Below are 15,534 nucleotides of genomic sequence, written 5' to 3'. Positions count from 1 at the left end.
AGGTGTAAATAATGTACGAAATTCGTAAAAGTCTCATGGTGTCCATATTGCCCCATGGGGGTGTCCATTCTGCCCCATATGCTTGAAGACGGTTGTGAGGGAGTGTTCAACCTAGAGGAAGCGAAGGATTTCCTCTTTATTGCCGTCGAGCAGATACAGAATTTCCGTACCTCAAAAACTCTCACGACAATAACCATCAAGGTCAGTGGCCTCCTCCAAAAGGGACTGGCTACCCGAAGAGCTTCACTGATTGTTCCCTGATGGGTTAATCCTCCTCCAAAAGGGACTGGTTACCCGAAGAGGATTAAGGTTGAACTTCTCTTCCAAAAGGGACTGGTTACCCGAAGAGAATTAGGTGGTTTCGGATATTTCAAAACAAAGAGTCTGACTTGATTCGTACTAGAATCTACCGCGAATGCTTTATTCATGAAACGGGGTCCCCTTATATACCCTCGTCCAGACCTCTCCAGACATTTTCGCACCCTCTTTTTAACATGTTTTTTCCTGATCCTGTGGAAGACTATTCCATTTGTATATGTGCCGTCCAGAAAGTATGCTCATCCTTTTCACATCATTAATTTGCCATGATCGATAGAGATTCTAACTTGCATACATATAATCTTGCTATAAACCTTCCAAGCAAATCTTGCTTACAATTAATTTAGCCGAGTTGAGAATCTTTTCAGCAATTAAGCCTCTGCAATAGATTAGAGTTTTCCTGGATTAACTCTTGGTGGTGAGCATGGATAGTTGCATACAATTGTAATCCTAGCGGTGCTTGGCTGGTTTAATAGGGTTTCACAATATTGCTTAATCATAGTGCTTATAAATGTATAAGTGGCAAGTCTTTATCTGAGTGCGCAATATCAAATCCGATCGCATAATTCATCTCACGCATGCGTATTACCGGAGATGCCTATATACATGAGTCGATCTAATTTCTGTACTACCACACATCTAGAATTCTTGCATCATATGGATCATGAATGAACCTGAATATGAAAACGCGTAATAAAGATCATGATTGATCCTGAATATGGAAACGTTTTCATTCAATACAACTTGATCATTCATTCCCTATAATATTCTGAATGTATGCGATCTGCGTATCATACGCTTAATAATTGACATTGACATTGATCTTGCGCTAGAGCTCCATTGCCAAGCATAACCGTAGTAGCATCAGGGAAGTGGAACGCAAATGATTTGTTTATAAATATATGCGCTGGACTAATCGTTTACTACGCGCGGTTTGCTCCGCGCCGGATCATGTGTTTATCCAAAACAGTCCCTTCCATAACGCTACGCGATCAAAGCATAATGGTGATAACGTTTGGTGGAACGTTGGCTCGTTTCCAATCGATTCAGATTGATTTTTGCACATTGGAATTTACACCGGTCTGCATGAATTTGTGACCAACGCGATTCATCAAACGTTATTTTTACAATTATTATGTTCCTTATTATTATAAATCATTATAATAGGAATATTTGTGTGGCACTTCTCTTGCCATTACTATAATCAAGTGAAGAGTGAGCGTTGAATACATTGTGCTTACAATAGATAAATGAGACTTTGACCAAACTATCGACGTGGCGACAACGGTCATGAAAAACTAACATTTTTCAAAACATTTTTTAAAGTGGATAAATCATTTTTCTTCGTGAGCATTCTTATGAAATAGATGCTAAATAGACTTTTAAAGGATACTTGTATCAAAAAACTAAACTTTTTTGACATCTTGCCAGGTAAAGTTGACAAAAACCTTAGGGTGTCCATATTGCCCCGCCTACCCCTATTTCGGGAGTTGAACCTAGACTGCTGAAACTGAACCACGATGAAACTCGGACGCGCTAACGCTGTGTGCTACGATACCATGCATTTTGCACCAGGAAAAATGTGCAACATAAAGTAACGTATACTTAGCTCGTGCCTTATTGAGTTGTGTTTTCAGCAACTCTAAAAAAAATGTGCTGGGGTCTGAATGCCATCAGTTATGTTACTCTCGAATATAAATTCGTCTGTGTTGATTCTGTTTTTTTTTGTTTTCATGCGTGCTCACTTCTACCTAAAATACAATAAATAAGAAACCATACAAACAGCGCTTTAACCCTTCCTTTTATGAAATCGGGGCGTTATGTTAAATAAGGAAACCGATACCCCACATAATTTTTGTTCCCTCAGCCTCTGATTGTTTTCATGTCCCAACCAGAAACCCAAAAAAAACCATACATAATATAAATTTCCAAACAGCAACATCTGAGCATGATAATCTAAGTGCTTCGCCGCAATCCATGAAAATTTTGGTTTGTTTTTCTTTTGTTTTGAATGGTTCTGTTTCTAAAAGTGTTTTACAGTTTTTTTTTTCGAACTAAGCGATATTTTTCTGTTTACAATGATGGAAGCTTTAGTAAAGGCATACATAAAGTAATAAATGCTTGCATTATTGATTGCTATAAAGCTTTTGACATGGTAATGTAATGAAGCATTTAACAACGGCTCTATAGAACTATACAGAGCTGTCAAAATCTCGTAATGCTTCAATGCTTTCATAATGTAGAATAAACGCTTCATTATTTGACAGATGTAAAATAAAAGTTATGTTGCATTAGCTAAACTATAATACGATTGAATTAATGTTATGATATAATGCTTGTTCGTTTTGTTCGTGTGCCCGAGTTTTCGCACAATGCGTGACCGCATGCTTGCCACATGCGGGGAGGACACAAACCCGGACAACTTGGTCCAGAGGATGTGTAGGGATGAGTTTGGCTGGAACGCCGTTTCAACGGCTATCACCCATATCGTCTGGGAGCTACAGAGGAGGTGGCGCGTGGACTCGGAGAGTGGCTAGTCCAGATGCAGTACAAGAGGTGGTCCAGGGGTTCGGAGTCGGCTTCGTAGGTCATACCGGTGCCCTGCGGTCGAGATCGACCCTTACAGCGATTAAGTGGCCGCGGAGAGGAAGTCCCGGTAGCGGTGGCAAGGGTCGGGGCAGGTGGAGACCCTGCTGTCAGCAACCTTCTGATGCAGCTGATAGAGCCTGAAGGGTAGCGATACCCTTCCTTTGCGGGCAGGTCAGATCGGGTTGCACGTGGGCATTAGTTCTTGATGTCCGCTAAGCAGTTGGGCGCAGGCGGGGTTGACCCTGCCCGCCTTCCGAGTGTTATATTCGTGAGACGTTGCTCACGGAGACATTCTTTCATGATGCTAAATGGACCGATCATGTCTGTAGTCAAACTAGAACTAACTTTATATCTGTATTGAGGATACACTGGGACTGGACGTATTCGAAGATACACTCATGAGAACTCAGACAGTTGGGTTCGGGCATTTTACCGACGAATCCTAGTCGTAACACCGAGGACAAAGGGAGTGGCGAGGACCACTCGGGAAACTGGCTAAGCGCCAGCATGCTACCGCGATGAAATTTTCATTAATAAATGTTGGACACAACAGTTCTAACTACATGAAATTACAAGATATTGCATACATTTAGCGATTTCCGTCCCAATTTTCAAAATTGTTTCCAATTCGTAAAACACGCTTCGTTAGGGGATTCAATACTTTATTCTTTTAGATTTCTATTTAGATTCTACAATGATCGATCTACCGAGAATAAGCCATTGATTGAAAAAAATAGCCAAAACGTTGTTGTAGAGCAATTTTTTGAAGGCGGTTCCTTTGGCCAACCGACGTACCCCACTGGGTTTCCGTATAAATCCGGAACCGGTTATCCAACTTGACCAACCGGTAATTCTATGAAATGGTAGAAATGTCTGGCTGTACTGTCAAATTTTCATCGAAATCGGATGAGTGTAATCAGTTGTGTATCTTTTAATTCCGTCCTAATTGCAGTCGAAATACGCGTATCTTTCAAAGGATAACCAATTAGGGCGAACACTCGAAGTTCGAACACTCATTCGAAGAGGGTTTAGAGGGTTCGAAAAGTCGGTACAAGATCAAAATCGAGTAAAAATTGAAGACAACAAAATTTGAGTTCGCAAAATACGCCAAAACCTAAAAATTAAAAGGTTATGAATTGCTTCAAGAAATCGAGTCCTTAGGAAAATATCGCAAAAAAACTTGGATTGATTCTTCTAAGAAAATGCGCTGAGAGACCTTCCAGGCGTTTTTTTTTTTCAGAATTTGTTGAAGGACTGCTGCAAACATCTCTCTTGGTGTGAATATCCAGAATTGAGTCAATTTATTTTGAGTGCCGAAATAAATGTTATTTTTAATTCAAGATGTTGCCAACGCTGGCAGCACTGAAAATTTAAACGGAGAATCGATCGACGATACCCCCCAATCCGACTCTATGCGCTCCGACTGACACAATCCATGCGCAAGATCCGATGCGTATCGAATGTCAGGATAAATGTCACTACGGCGAGAGAGTAAAGTATTTAGCAAGTCATGTGAACTAGTAATCGTTCGAGAAGAATCTACTCCGTGAATTAATATTGAATTATCAACCCTTCTTTGTACCTTTCGAAACTAAATTAGATAGAATTCAGTTCCTACCATTGTAAGTTTGCTAAACAATCACTATATGCGTTAAAACTCCTAAACCATAAATGAATTGTTATAATATAGGTTAACACAATTCGTACCTCTCGGATAATCTGTGAATCTACGGTCGCAAATCACCACTGTTTGTTGGTAGTAAGTAGGTTCATCAATTTGTGCTCGAAATCAAGTTAACTTAGTTCTGCTACTTAATAGAGATCCCGTATCCCTGGGAAGAATAGTTTGAACGCTGAAACCAATCTGTTGGGGTCAAAATACAAAGGAGACCAGTTTGTAAGTAACGAACCACATAGTTTATATCTCCCAATAACTAATAAAAGCATTTCCAGCTTAAAGAACTCGGCACCGAATAACATAGTGCGATTCTCTTGAGACCTCCGAAACATCTACCCAACAGAAGCTTTAAGAAACTGCTTCGATCACCAGGAGTAAGGATGCCCGAAACGGATCGGTTCGACTGCAAACTTTGCCGGAGGTCGAACAATGTGGACGATATGGTCTTTTGCGCGGTGTGCCAGGAGTGGTATCACTATCAGTGCGTGGGAGTGACGTCTGCGGTAGCCAACGAGAGCTGGATGTGCGCACGTTGTTCGGCTTTGCCTTCGTCTACGCGGATCGGCGAGCTGTTCGGAAGCGATCCTGTATTTCCAGCTACTGGCATCAACGTTCCATCACCTAGGACCACCGAACCACCGTCGGCCGTTGCTCCAACTTCCTCCGTGGTATCACATGTGACAAACGCTGGACTACCGCAGGCCACGTCGGCGGCATTCTCAACTGTATCGTCGACTGTACCGCCTGGATTGGTGCCGTCCGCCGTCGCTGGGCCCTCCGGATGGGTACCTGCAACGACGACTACAGCTACTACGACTAACTATGGATTACCTCTGCTTACGGAACAGGCGCGAGCAAGCCTCCAATGGGTTCAAGACCATCGAGCATTCCTGGAGCAACAATTGGAAGAGAGTCATAGGAAGGAACTGGAGAGAAAGAAGGCACTGCTGGGACAGCTCACAAATAACGCGTTGCAAAGTGTCATCTCTGGGGTGGCATCGAACAGCTTCAACGAGCAGTCCGCCGCGGCCGGCGGGGTCGACAATGTTGGAGGCTGGCTGGGAAGGATGATCGGCGAGATGGAAAATCTGTCAGTCACACCAGCGAGCGCGGGGCCACAGGTGCCAGCATCCCTTGCACCCGTACTCAACAGTTCCACACCGACGACTTCAGGTTCTGCTAGCCAGTGTTTATTCGATCCATCTTTATCATCACTGCTACTTGGAGTGCCTAGTAGTATGACGAAGGTTCCCACAGGTTCATTGTATGAAGGTCAGTACACTACCATGCCACCTATTCCTTTGTGTGGGTACTCGCCACCTGGAGCGGACCACTCTCGACAAATCAGTGCGTTCCCAACTAGCACTCAAGCGTCTTTGATGGGTTTAGGGAATGCAAATCTTACTAGCGTGGTAACGGCCTGCCCAACGGTTCCAACAGCGTCGATTCCGCAGGTACCGGTTTACGGTGGGTTGTTGGGGAGTGCAAGTGTACCCAGATTACAACCGAATCCTATCGTATCGCAATCTCCGATGGGCGGGTATTATTCAGTGAATTCGACTCAAGCAATCCCGTTACAATACCCAATGAGTCCAACGCAGCAACAGTTGTTGGCGAGACAAGTTATGCCGAGAGATCTCCCGCCGTTCCGGGGGGACCCTGAGGATTGGCCGCTTTTCTTCACCGCATACACCAATTCGACGGCCGCATGTGGATACACTAATGTGGAGAATTTGGCTCGTCTTCAACGGGCGCTGCAAGGTAAAGCATTCGATGCAGTGAAAAGCCGTTTGCTTCTTCCGGCGTGCGTGCCTCAAGTCATGTCCACCCTGTACATGTTGTACGGCAGACCGGAACTGATCATCCAGACATTATTGGACAAAGTTCGCGAGACTCCGGCTCCAAAGGCGGACAGGTTGGAAACGCTTATCACCTTCGGCATGGCGGTTCAGAACCTGTGTGACCATATCGAGGCGACTGGACAAATGGCACATCTATGTAACCCAGTTCTACTACGAGAGCTGGTTGACAAGGTCCCCGCTCAACAACGCTTAAATTGGGCGCTGTACAAGCAACAGTTTGCTACGGCCGATCTACGAACCTTCGCTGGATTCATGTCCATGCTAGTGGCAGCAGCCTCGGACGTCACAGTCACTACAGATTTCAAGCAATCACGATCGGGACGAGGAGAGCGAGAGCGTAGTAGGGACAAAAGCTACCTCAACACTCACGCTGCCAGTGAGCCAACCATGAAGCAGGGTAGCCCAGAACAAGTGCCGAAGAAGTCAGAAGTTAAGGAGGTGCTGTGTTTGGCATGTAACGGGCGTAACCACAAGGTGAAAGATTGCGCGACGTTCAAAGGCTGGGAGGTAGACAGCCGTTGGAATACCATCCAAGATCATCACCTTTGCCGTACGTGCCTAGGGAAACATGGTCGGCGTCCTTGCAAGATACAAGTTGTTTGCGGTGTGGAAGGCTGCCAACAGCGACACCATCGACTGCTGCACTCCAGCGCTCAGAATCAGGGACCGCCGACCAAGGATGGTCAGAATACAGCGAAGCAATGTAATACTTCTGAAGAAGGCCTAAACGCGCACCATGCTACCAAGAAGGCTACACTATTTAGAATTCTTCCTGTTACGCTAACGTGGAAGGATAAATCAGTAGAAACGTTTGCGTTCTTGGACGACGGATCCGACATGACACTGGTCGAGCAATCGATCGCGGATCGATTAGGCATCGATGACGGCGAACCTCTTCCCCTTTGCCTAACTTGGACCAGCAACGTCACTCGACAGGAACCGAAGTCCCAACGGGTCCATCTGAAGATATCCGGAAAAGGCAAATACGAACAGTTCACCCTAAAGGACGCAAGAACTGTTTCCAGCCTTAATCTACCGAAGCAGACTCTGAAGTACGGGGAGTTGGCACGGCACTATACTCACCTCCGCGGTCTCCCGGTCACCAGCTATGAGGGAGCAACGCCGGGTATCCTTATTGGGTCAAACAATGCCAGCCTGACTGCAACGTTGAGCCTGCGCGAGGGCCAACTAGGCGACCCTCTGGCTAGCAAGACGCGGCTCGGTTGGTCGATCTATGGCTATACTTCTGAAGGAGAGAAGGCGACAAACTTCATGCTGCACGTGTGTGAGTGTCGACGAGAATACCAGGTGGACCAGGACCTTCATGAACTCGTCAAGCAACATTTCACCGTTGAAAGCATTGGAGTTTCGGCTGACAAGGGTCCAGAATCGGAGGAGGATAAGCGTTCCCGTCGAATCCTAGAGGAGACAACGAAGCGCATCTTAAATCGGTTTGAGACTGGCCTGTTATGGCGCCATGACCATGTGGAGTTTCCCAACAGTTTTCCTATGGCAATGCGGCGTCTTCAATGTTTCGAGCGAAGAATGCAGAAGGATCCTGAGCTGCATGCAAGCGTACAGCGGCAGATCAGTGAGTATCTGAAGAACGACTATATCCACGAGGTGACAAAGAATGAAATGGAATCCATGGACTCCAAGAAGGTTTGGTACTTGCCACTGGGTGCTGTGAGAAACCCGAAGAAGCCGGGCAAAATAAGACTTGTTTGGGACGCGGCGGCGAAAGTCGGGGGAGTTTCTTTCAACTCCATGCTTCTGAAGGGACCAGATCTGCTGACCCCCCTTGCTTCGGTGCTATGCAAATTTCGAGAACGACCGGTGGCTGTGTGCGGGGACTTGAAACAGATGTTTCATCAATTCAGAATACGCCAGGAAGATGCGCAAAGCCAACGGTTCCTCTACAGAGAGCATCCATCGCAACCGGTCAGGACTTTCGTGATGGACGTCGGTACCTTTGGAGCCACATGCTCTCCTTGCCAGGCCCAGTACATTAAAAACCGTAACGCAGCGGAAAACGAAGAAGAGTTCCCGGAGGCAGCGGAAGCAATTAAGGAGAAGCACTATGTCGATGATTACCTCGACAGTTTCGACACTGAAGAGGAGGCGATTAAGGTCGCGCTGGAAGTGATGGAAGTGCATGCCCGTGGAGGCTTCTGCATCCGGAACTGGCATTCTAATTCGGACGCTCTCCTAAAACGGGTCGGGGAACCCTGTGCAGACCAACCAAAGGCTATCAGCATCGATTCGGAAAGCGGAGCCGAGCGAGTTTTAGGCCTCTTATGGCTGCCAAAAGAAGACATCATTGCCTTTTCTAGTAACCAGCAATTGCCCGATATTGCTCCAACGAAGCGGAACATCCTGCGTTGCGTCATGAGCTTGTTTGACTCGCAGGGAATCTTGTCGCACATTACGATCCAGGGGCGGATGATCATCCAGGACACATGGCGCAATCAAACCCAGTGGGACGAAGAAGTCGCTGAAGCTATCCGTTTGCGCTGGTTCCGGTGGATAAAACTGTTCGAGGAGGTCGGTCAAATAAGGCTCCACAGATCCTACTTTCCTGGCTTCACTTCTGCGGAGGTCGGTTCGGTAGAGCTCCATGTTTTCACGGATGCCAGTGAAGAAGCGTTCGCCTGCACAGCCTACTTTCGAGCCACGATAATGGGAAGGGTGCACGTTGCGCTGGTGATGGCCAAGGCGAAAGTAGCACCATTGAAATCGTTATCGGTACCACGTCTGGAGTTGATGGGCGCTCTGCTGGGAGCGAGGCTAGCTAAAGCGGTGAAGGAGTACCATACGCTCTTGATCGTTCGTCGTGTAATGTGGACAGACTCAAAAACAACATTAGCTTGGATCCAATCACAACATCGCCGCTACCGGCAGTTCGTGGCGTTCCGTGTAGGAGAAATCCTAGATAAGACCGAAGCTACCGAATGGCGATACGTTCCTACGCAGCATAACCCAGCCGACGATGCAACCAAGTGGGGTAAGGGACCCAGCCCAGATGTAACGTCTCGTTGGTTTCGTGGACCCGACTTTCTGTACAGTCCGGAATCAGAATGGCCGGAGCAAAAGTCTACTCAGTCTTTGGAAACGGATGAAGAATTGAGGCCCTGTATGGTGCATCGAGAGAAGCCAATTGAGGACGTCTACCAGATCGGCAACTTCTCTAAGTGGGAACGTCTGTTGAGAGCAGCAGCTTACGTTCGTCGATACATCGCAAACTGTTACCACAAAAGCAAGAGGCAGGAACTGGTCACGGGATTCTTGAACCAGGAAGAACTGCAGAATGCGGAGAACAGCCTGTGGCGATCAGTGCAGGCATCCGCTTATCCCAACGAAGTAGCTGTATTAACAGAAAGGAATCAGAAGAAGCGCATTGAAAAGACTAGCCCAGTACATAAGCTGTGTCCGTTCTTGGACGAACACGGCGTGATGCGGGTGGACAGCCGTATTGGTGCCGTTCCGTACGTCATGTACGATTTCAAATTTCCCATCATCCTACCGCGCCACCACCATCTAACTAAGCTGATCATCGACTGGTATCACCGCCGGTATCTACACGCCAATCACGCGACAGTACTTAACGAAGTTCGTCAGAGGTTCCACGTCTCCAGTCTTCGTACGGTAATACGACAAGTTATCAAGGAGTGCCAGACTTGCAAAATAGCTAAAGCAGCTCCTGTACCACCAAGGATGGCTCCCCTTCCAGAGGCACGCCTAGCGGCCATGGTACGTCCGTTCTCCTATGTCGGGCTTGATTACTTTGGACCTGTCCAGGTCCGGATTGGACGCAGCTGCGTTAAACGTTGGGTGGCCTTGTTTACGTGCCTGACTGTGAGAGCCGTACACCTAGAGGTAGTTCATTCCCTCTCTACAGAATCGTGCAAGATGGCAGTCCGCCGATTTGTAGCACGCCGTGGTTCACCCCTTGAGATTCGCTCAGACAACGGCACAAATTTTCAGGGGGCCAGTCGAGAGTTAAGGGATCAAATTACAGCGATCGATCAACAGCTAGCGGAAACCTTTACAAACTCGAACACGAAATGGATATTTAACCCTCCATCTGCACCACACTTTGGCGGCTCATGGGAGCGACTCGTGAGATCTGTCAAGGTGGCACTCGGCTCATTGTGTAGCGAAAGGAACCCGGACGAAGAGACATTGTGGACGGTCATTACAGAAGCCGAGTCTATAGTAAACTCCAGACCGTTGACCTCCATTCCGTTAGAGAGCATGGACCAGGAGGCCCTGACACCAAATCACTTTATATTGTTGAGCTCCAGTGGTGTCACTCAACCTCCTACAAAACTGGCGGAACCGACAAAAGTAACTCGTACGAATTGGAACATGGCCAGACAGCTCCTGGATCAGTTCTGGCGTCGATGGATCAACGAGTACCTTCCGACGATCGCCGTCAGAAGTAAGTGGTTCGAAGAAGTCGAGAAGCTAAGAGTTAACGACCTTGTGCTGATTGTGGACGAAGGTCAGCGCAACGGATGGTTGAGAGGCCGGGTCCTAGCGGTCAATCCAGGAAGTGATGGGCGCATTCGCCAGGCCACGGTTCAGACACCTGGAGGGATATTGCGGCGTCCAGTGAGCAAGTTGGCAGTGCTCCAGGTGCAGGGCGATAGAAACGCGGATGCAACGGAGGACTCTCAAGTGCGTTACGGGTCGGGGAATGTTGCCAACGCTGGCAGCACTGAAAATTTAAACGGAGAATCGATCGACGATACCCCCCAATCCGACTCTATGCGCTCCGACTGACACAATCCATGCGCAAGATCCGATGCGTATCGAATGTCAGGATAAATGTCACTACGGCGAGAGAGTAAAGTATTTAGCAAGTCATGTGAACTAGTAATCGTTCGAGAAGAATCTACTCCGTGAATTAATATTGAATTATCAACCCTTCTTTGTACCTTTCGAAACTAAATTAGATAGAATTCAGTTCCTACCATTGTAAGTTTGCTAAACAATCACTATATGCGTTAAAACTCCTAAACCATAAATGAATTGTTATAATATAGGTTAACACAATTCGTACCTCTCGGATAATCTGTGAATCTACGGTCGCAAATCACCACTGTTTGTTGGTAGTAAGTAGGTTCATCAATTTGTGCTCGAAATCAAGTTAACTTAGTTCTGCTACTTAATAGAGATCCCGTATCCCTGGGAAGAATAGTTTGAACGCTGAAACCAATCTGTTGGGGTCAAAATACAAAGGAGACCAGTTTGTAAGTAACGAACCACATAGTTTATATCTCCCAATAACTAATAAAAGCATTTCCAGCTTAAAGAACTCGGCACCGAATAACATAGTGCGATTCTCTTGAGACCTCCGAAACATCTACCCAACACAAGAATTTTTACCAGGTCCGTCATATGATATTGAAATTCAATATTGAAATACTCTCTATCAATCCCTTAGATTAGACCACGAGATGTAAAGAATCCAAGGCCAAGGCCGGAAATTCCAGACAAAAAAAACTACCGGAGTGAATTCTGAGGATCTAGAAGAAGAAGTAAAAGAAGATTTATAAAAGATTTATCTTATGTAGCATATTACAAACCAACAATTATATTTATTTCCATTGAAGTACAAACCAAATTTCACAAAATTATGTTCAAAAGGCTGACAATTTATAATTTTAAGTTAGATAATCGAATGACGATTGAAAGATTGCAAAATCTGTATGACGGTAAAACGACCGAAAAACTCGGTTTTGTGTTAATTGTTTGTAAAGTGTCTTGTTAGAAAGCGAAATTGATTGTGATATGTTTTAATAAGCCAGCAGAATCCTTGAAAAAGATCCGATACGGACCGAAACGTCGGAGTAAGGTGCTTCTGATTTCGCAATCGGTCTGAAAAGCCAAGAAATACTCCAACGAATGTACAAACCAGAATGCTTATATTCAGCCATTCCATAGAAAAACGATATAGTGCATCTCCGATTGTCGTGAAACTTGGTGGGTTTGTAGTTCTTCGGAAATAATTAGACCCGTATTTTTTTTTATTTCGGCATTAGGGTGACCAATTTTCATATAGGGTGGTCCAACAAATCAAGGTTTTTCAAAACTAAAATTTTTCAAAAAATCGTAACTTTTGGACCATTTGACCGTTTTCAAACTTCTTTTTTTTTGTTTCAAAGCTATTGAATTGTAGTTTTCAGGAAAAATAAGTTAAAGGGGCTAAAGTGTAAAAAGTACTATAAAATATGCAAATATATTAGTTTTTTCACGTTTTCATGGTCTCGGAACCAAAGAGGTACCCTGGTTTTATATTTTTATCAGAAAATTCAGGAAATTTGGCGTAACATATCCAAAATCCTGAAATGTCTGTTGTTTTGTTTTTGAGCTAGGGGCAAGACACTGTGCAAACGAGAGCAACTCTGAGAATTTCTGAGAAACTCTCTTTGTCGATGATCGACGAAATTTGTTGAAAGACATCCCCAAAACTGCAATTTTCATTCAGCACACGCAACACTTTGCAGTTTGACATTGGTGCCAGATCACACTTTGGCATAAATGGGAGAAATTCTGAGGAACTGTGAGGAATTCTGAACAACATTTCGAACACAGATTTGCTCTCGTTAGATCTGTCCTGCCCCTAGTTTTTGATATGACAGATATGATTTTTTGAATATAGAGAGACATATATTTTAGTACTAGCTACTCTAAAATTGCTTGAAATTGCAAATTCTCATAGAACTATGCATAGTATTGCTTTTTTAAGTGATTCCTGGTGGTTTTGGTATCCATAATATTATAAGGAATCAAAATATAATCAAATTTAAAAAAGTGTCTTGTATGGGAAAATTTGACCTTTTATTTTCAAAAAATCATATCTCAAAAACTAAAAACCATACATCTCTGATTTTTTGATATGTTACGCCAGATTTCCTGAATTTTCTGATAAAAATATAAAACCAGGGTACCTCTCCCAGGGTACCAGACCATAAAAACGTGAAAAAACTAATATATTTGCATATTTTATAGTACTCTTTACATCTTAGCCCCTTTAACGTATTTTTCCTGAAAACTACAATTCAATAGCTTTCAAACAAAAAAAAAGAAGTTTAAAATCGGTTAACTGATTCAAAAGTTACGATTTTTTGAAAATTTTTGTTTTGAAAAACCTTAAGTTTTTGGAGTACCCTATATGAAAATTGGTCACCCTAATGACGAAATAAAAAAATACGGGTCTAATTATTTCCGTAGAACTACAAGCCCACCAAGTTTCACGACAATCGGAGTTGCACTATATCGTTTTTCTATGGAATGGCTGTATTGACATCTTGCAACAAAATCAATTATTCGGACCACTGTGCATTGCGATCCATGCATGAAGATGATACTAGTATACCCATTTCGGCTTGCTTTGAACATTCTAAATCACAAACATACCTACAACAAGGAAGTGTTGGTTAGGGTAGAAAAGAACTGGCGTTCTAAAATTTTGATTTAGGTGTTTCGATTACCAACCTATAGTGTAGTGGCAGCATGTATGTCACTGCCATTAGAGTGAAACACTCCTAAAATGAGACAGAAAAAAAACTGCCCCTAATTAGCAAATTTTAATGTTCAGCACAGAAGAACGAAACATTATAATCAATTACATATGCCCAAAAGATCACGCATAAGGGCTCGGTCAGAGTCACCTTAAATAAAAGGTAAACGATTGATTAACGTTCTTCGCCACCTCCATGTTTCGCATTTTTTTCGTTCGCTTCGCATACATTGAACCCGTATGAAAGGTATTCATAGGTAAATGTAAACGTTCCAGTTAAAATCTGGACAGTCGATTATCGTAGTTTTTTTCTCTCTCTATGTTTGTTCTTATTTGTAGCACTGAAACATATTGAATAAAACAGCAGTCCCTAAAACTAGTTATGTTCTGTTTACACAATAAAACAGTTGTTCATTAGATATTTATAATATTGTGTATGTAGGGTATGTGTGCCATCAGTAATCTTACGCTCCCAAATTCATCCTAATCGAAAACAAGCGATTACGGCACCGATTGGTTTCGTTCTTTTTGTGTTCATGCGTGCTCACTTCTAACAAAAAATACAAAATTAAAAAACTAAACATACAACGCTTCAATTCTTTGTTTTTCGTAGGATAAAAATGGGAGCCACATGCTTAATAAGGAAACCAACACCCTAATTAAGAGAAACAATTCGTCGAGTTTACAATTAGACTTTTTTGTTTGGGTTTCAACTCAGAGCTAATTCTGCACACGTTGAACTGAGTTGATGTTTGAGACTCGATCCTTCGAGCCTTCTATCGAAAAACTCATTCTTTTAGTGAACATATGTACAATGTAGCCTTCTGATACACGTTGGTGTACGAGAACGGCAACATGTTGCATAATGAAGCCGTAGCTGTAAGTAGAAGAAGATCGTTTTGACACTAAAATGAATTCCATAAAATATAAATCAATAAGATTAATAATTGAATAAATAATGTTATCCCAAGAAACATGTTTTAGTCAAATAAACTATAAGAGGTTCTTAGATGTATCATAAAAGCAAAATAAAAGGTAATAGATTTCATAACGGTTACTCAAAATCTCTATATAACTGATTCGTAAACAAGTTACTTGGGATACATCCAAAGCAACATTTTTTTAGTCAAATAGACAAGATAAGGTTCTTAAAACCACCATAAAACCAAATAAAAGATATAAGGTTTTATGACGGTTTTGAAAGACTAATAGGCAATCAAATTGTTACTTGGGATTGAAGCATTATTATTATTATTTCTTTATTATGGAGATTTTCAGCCCCATGCTGGTTCATCTCTTTCGAGCAACAATGAAAAAGTAAACTGCTTCGTCAGATTTTACCAGGAACGAGTTCGATTCGTTTTATTAGTAGATGTGCAGCCAGCTTACCAGCTGCCTTTTTGGCTTCGTTTGCTTACACTGAACCAAGAAATATCATTGAATTTATCAATAACATCACATAGCTTCACTGTAATTGAATTCACATTCATTTTATGTGTATCCATTGAAACTCATATGCAAAGTACATAAATCTCATTATAATACCCTATGACATTCGT

General features: G+C 43.5%; 1 protein-coding gene across 5 annotated transcripts; it reads left to right on the top strand.

Annotated features, from left to right (window-relative positions):
• Window positions 1-4,304: 4,304 nt before the first annotated feature.
• LOC134285727 (uncharacterized) lies at window positions 4,305-11,826 on the top strand. Of its 5 annotated transcripts, none has more exons than XM_062847059.1 (6): window positions 4,305-4,529; window positions 4,598-4,666; window positions 4,727-11,427; window positions 11,496-11,564; window positions 11,625-11,702; window positions 11,759-11,826. In XM_062847059.1, the coding sequence occupies exon 3, from the start codon at window positions 4,966-4,968 to the stop codon at window positions 11,230-11,232; it is 6,267 nt and encodes a 2,088-aa protein (XP_062703043.1). In that variant the 5' UTR covers window positions 4,305-4,529; window positions 4,598-4,666; window positions 4,727-4,965; the 3' UTR covers window positions 11,233-11,427; window positions 11,496-11,564; window positions 11,625-11,702; window positions 11,759-11,826. The 5 variants fall into 5 exon arrangements, with proteins under 5 accessions (XP_062703043.1, XP_062703044.1, XP_062703046.1 ...); XM_062847060.1 differs by having other exon boundaries at window positions 11,496-11,568; XM_062847062.1 differs by having other exon boundaries at window positions 4,729-4,804; window positions 4,861-11,427; window positions 11,625-11,820.
• The last annotated feature ends 3,708 nt before the right edge of the window (window positions 11,827-15,534 follow it).

Source organism: Aedes albopictus, chromosome 1 (assembly GCF_035046485.1).
Source record: "Aedes albopictus strain Foshan chromosome 1, AalbF5, whole genome shotgun sequence".
Taxonomy (NCBI): Eukaryota; Metazoa; Arthropoda; class Insecta; order Diptera; family Culicidae; genus Aedes; species Aedes albopictus.
Note: the sequence above shows the minus strand (reverse complement) of the source record. Positions and strands in the feature narration are given on the sequence as shown.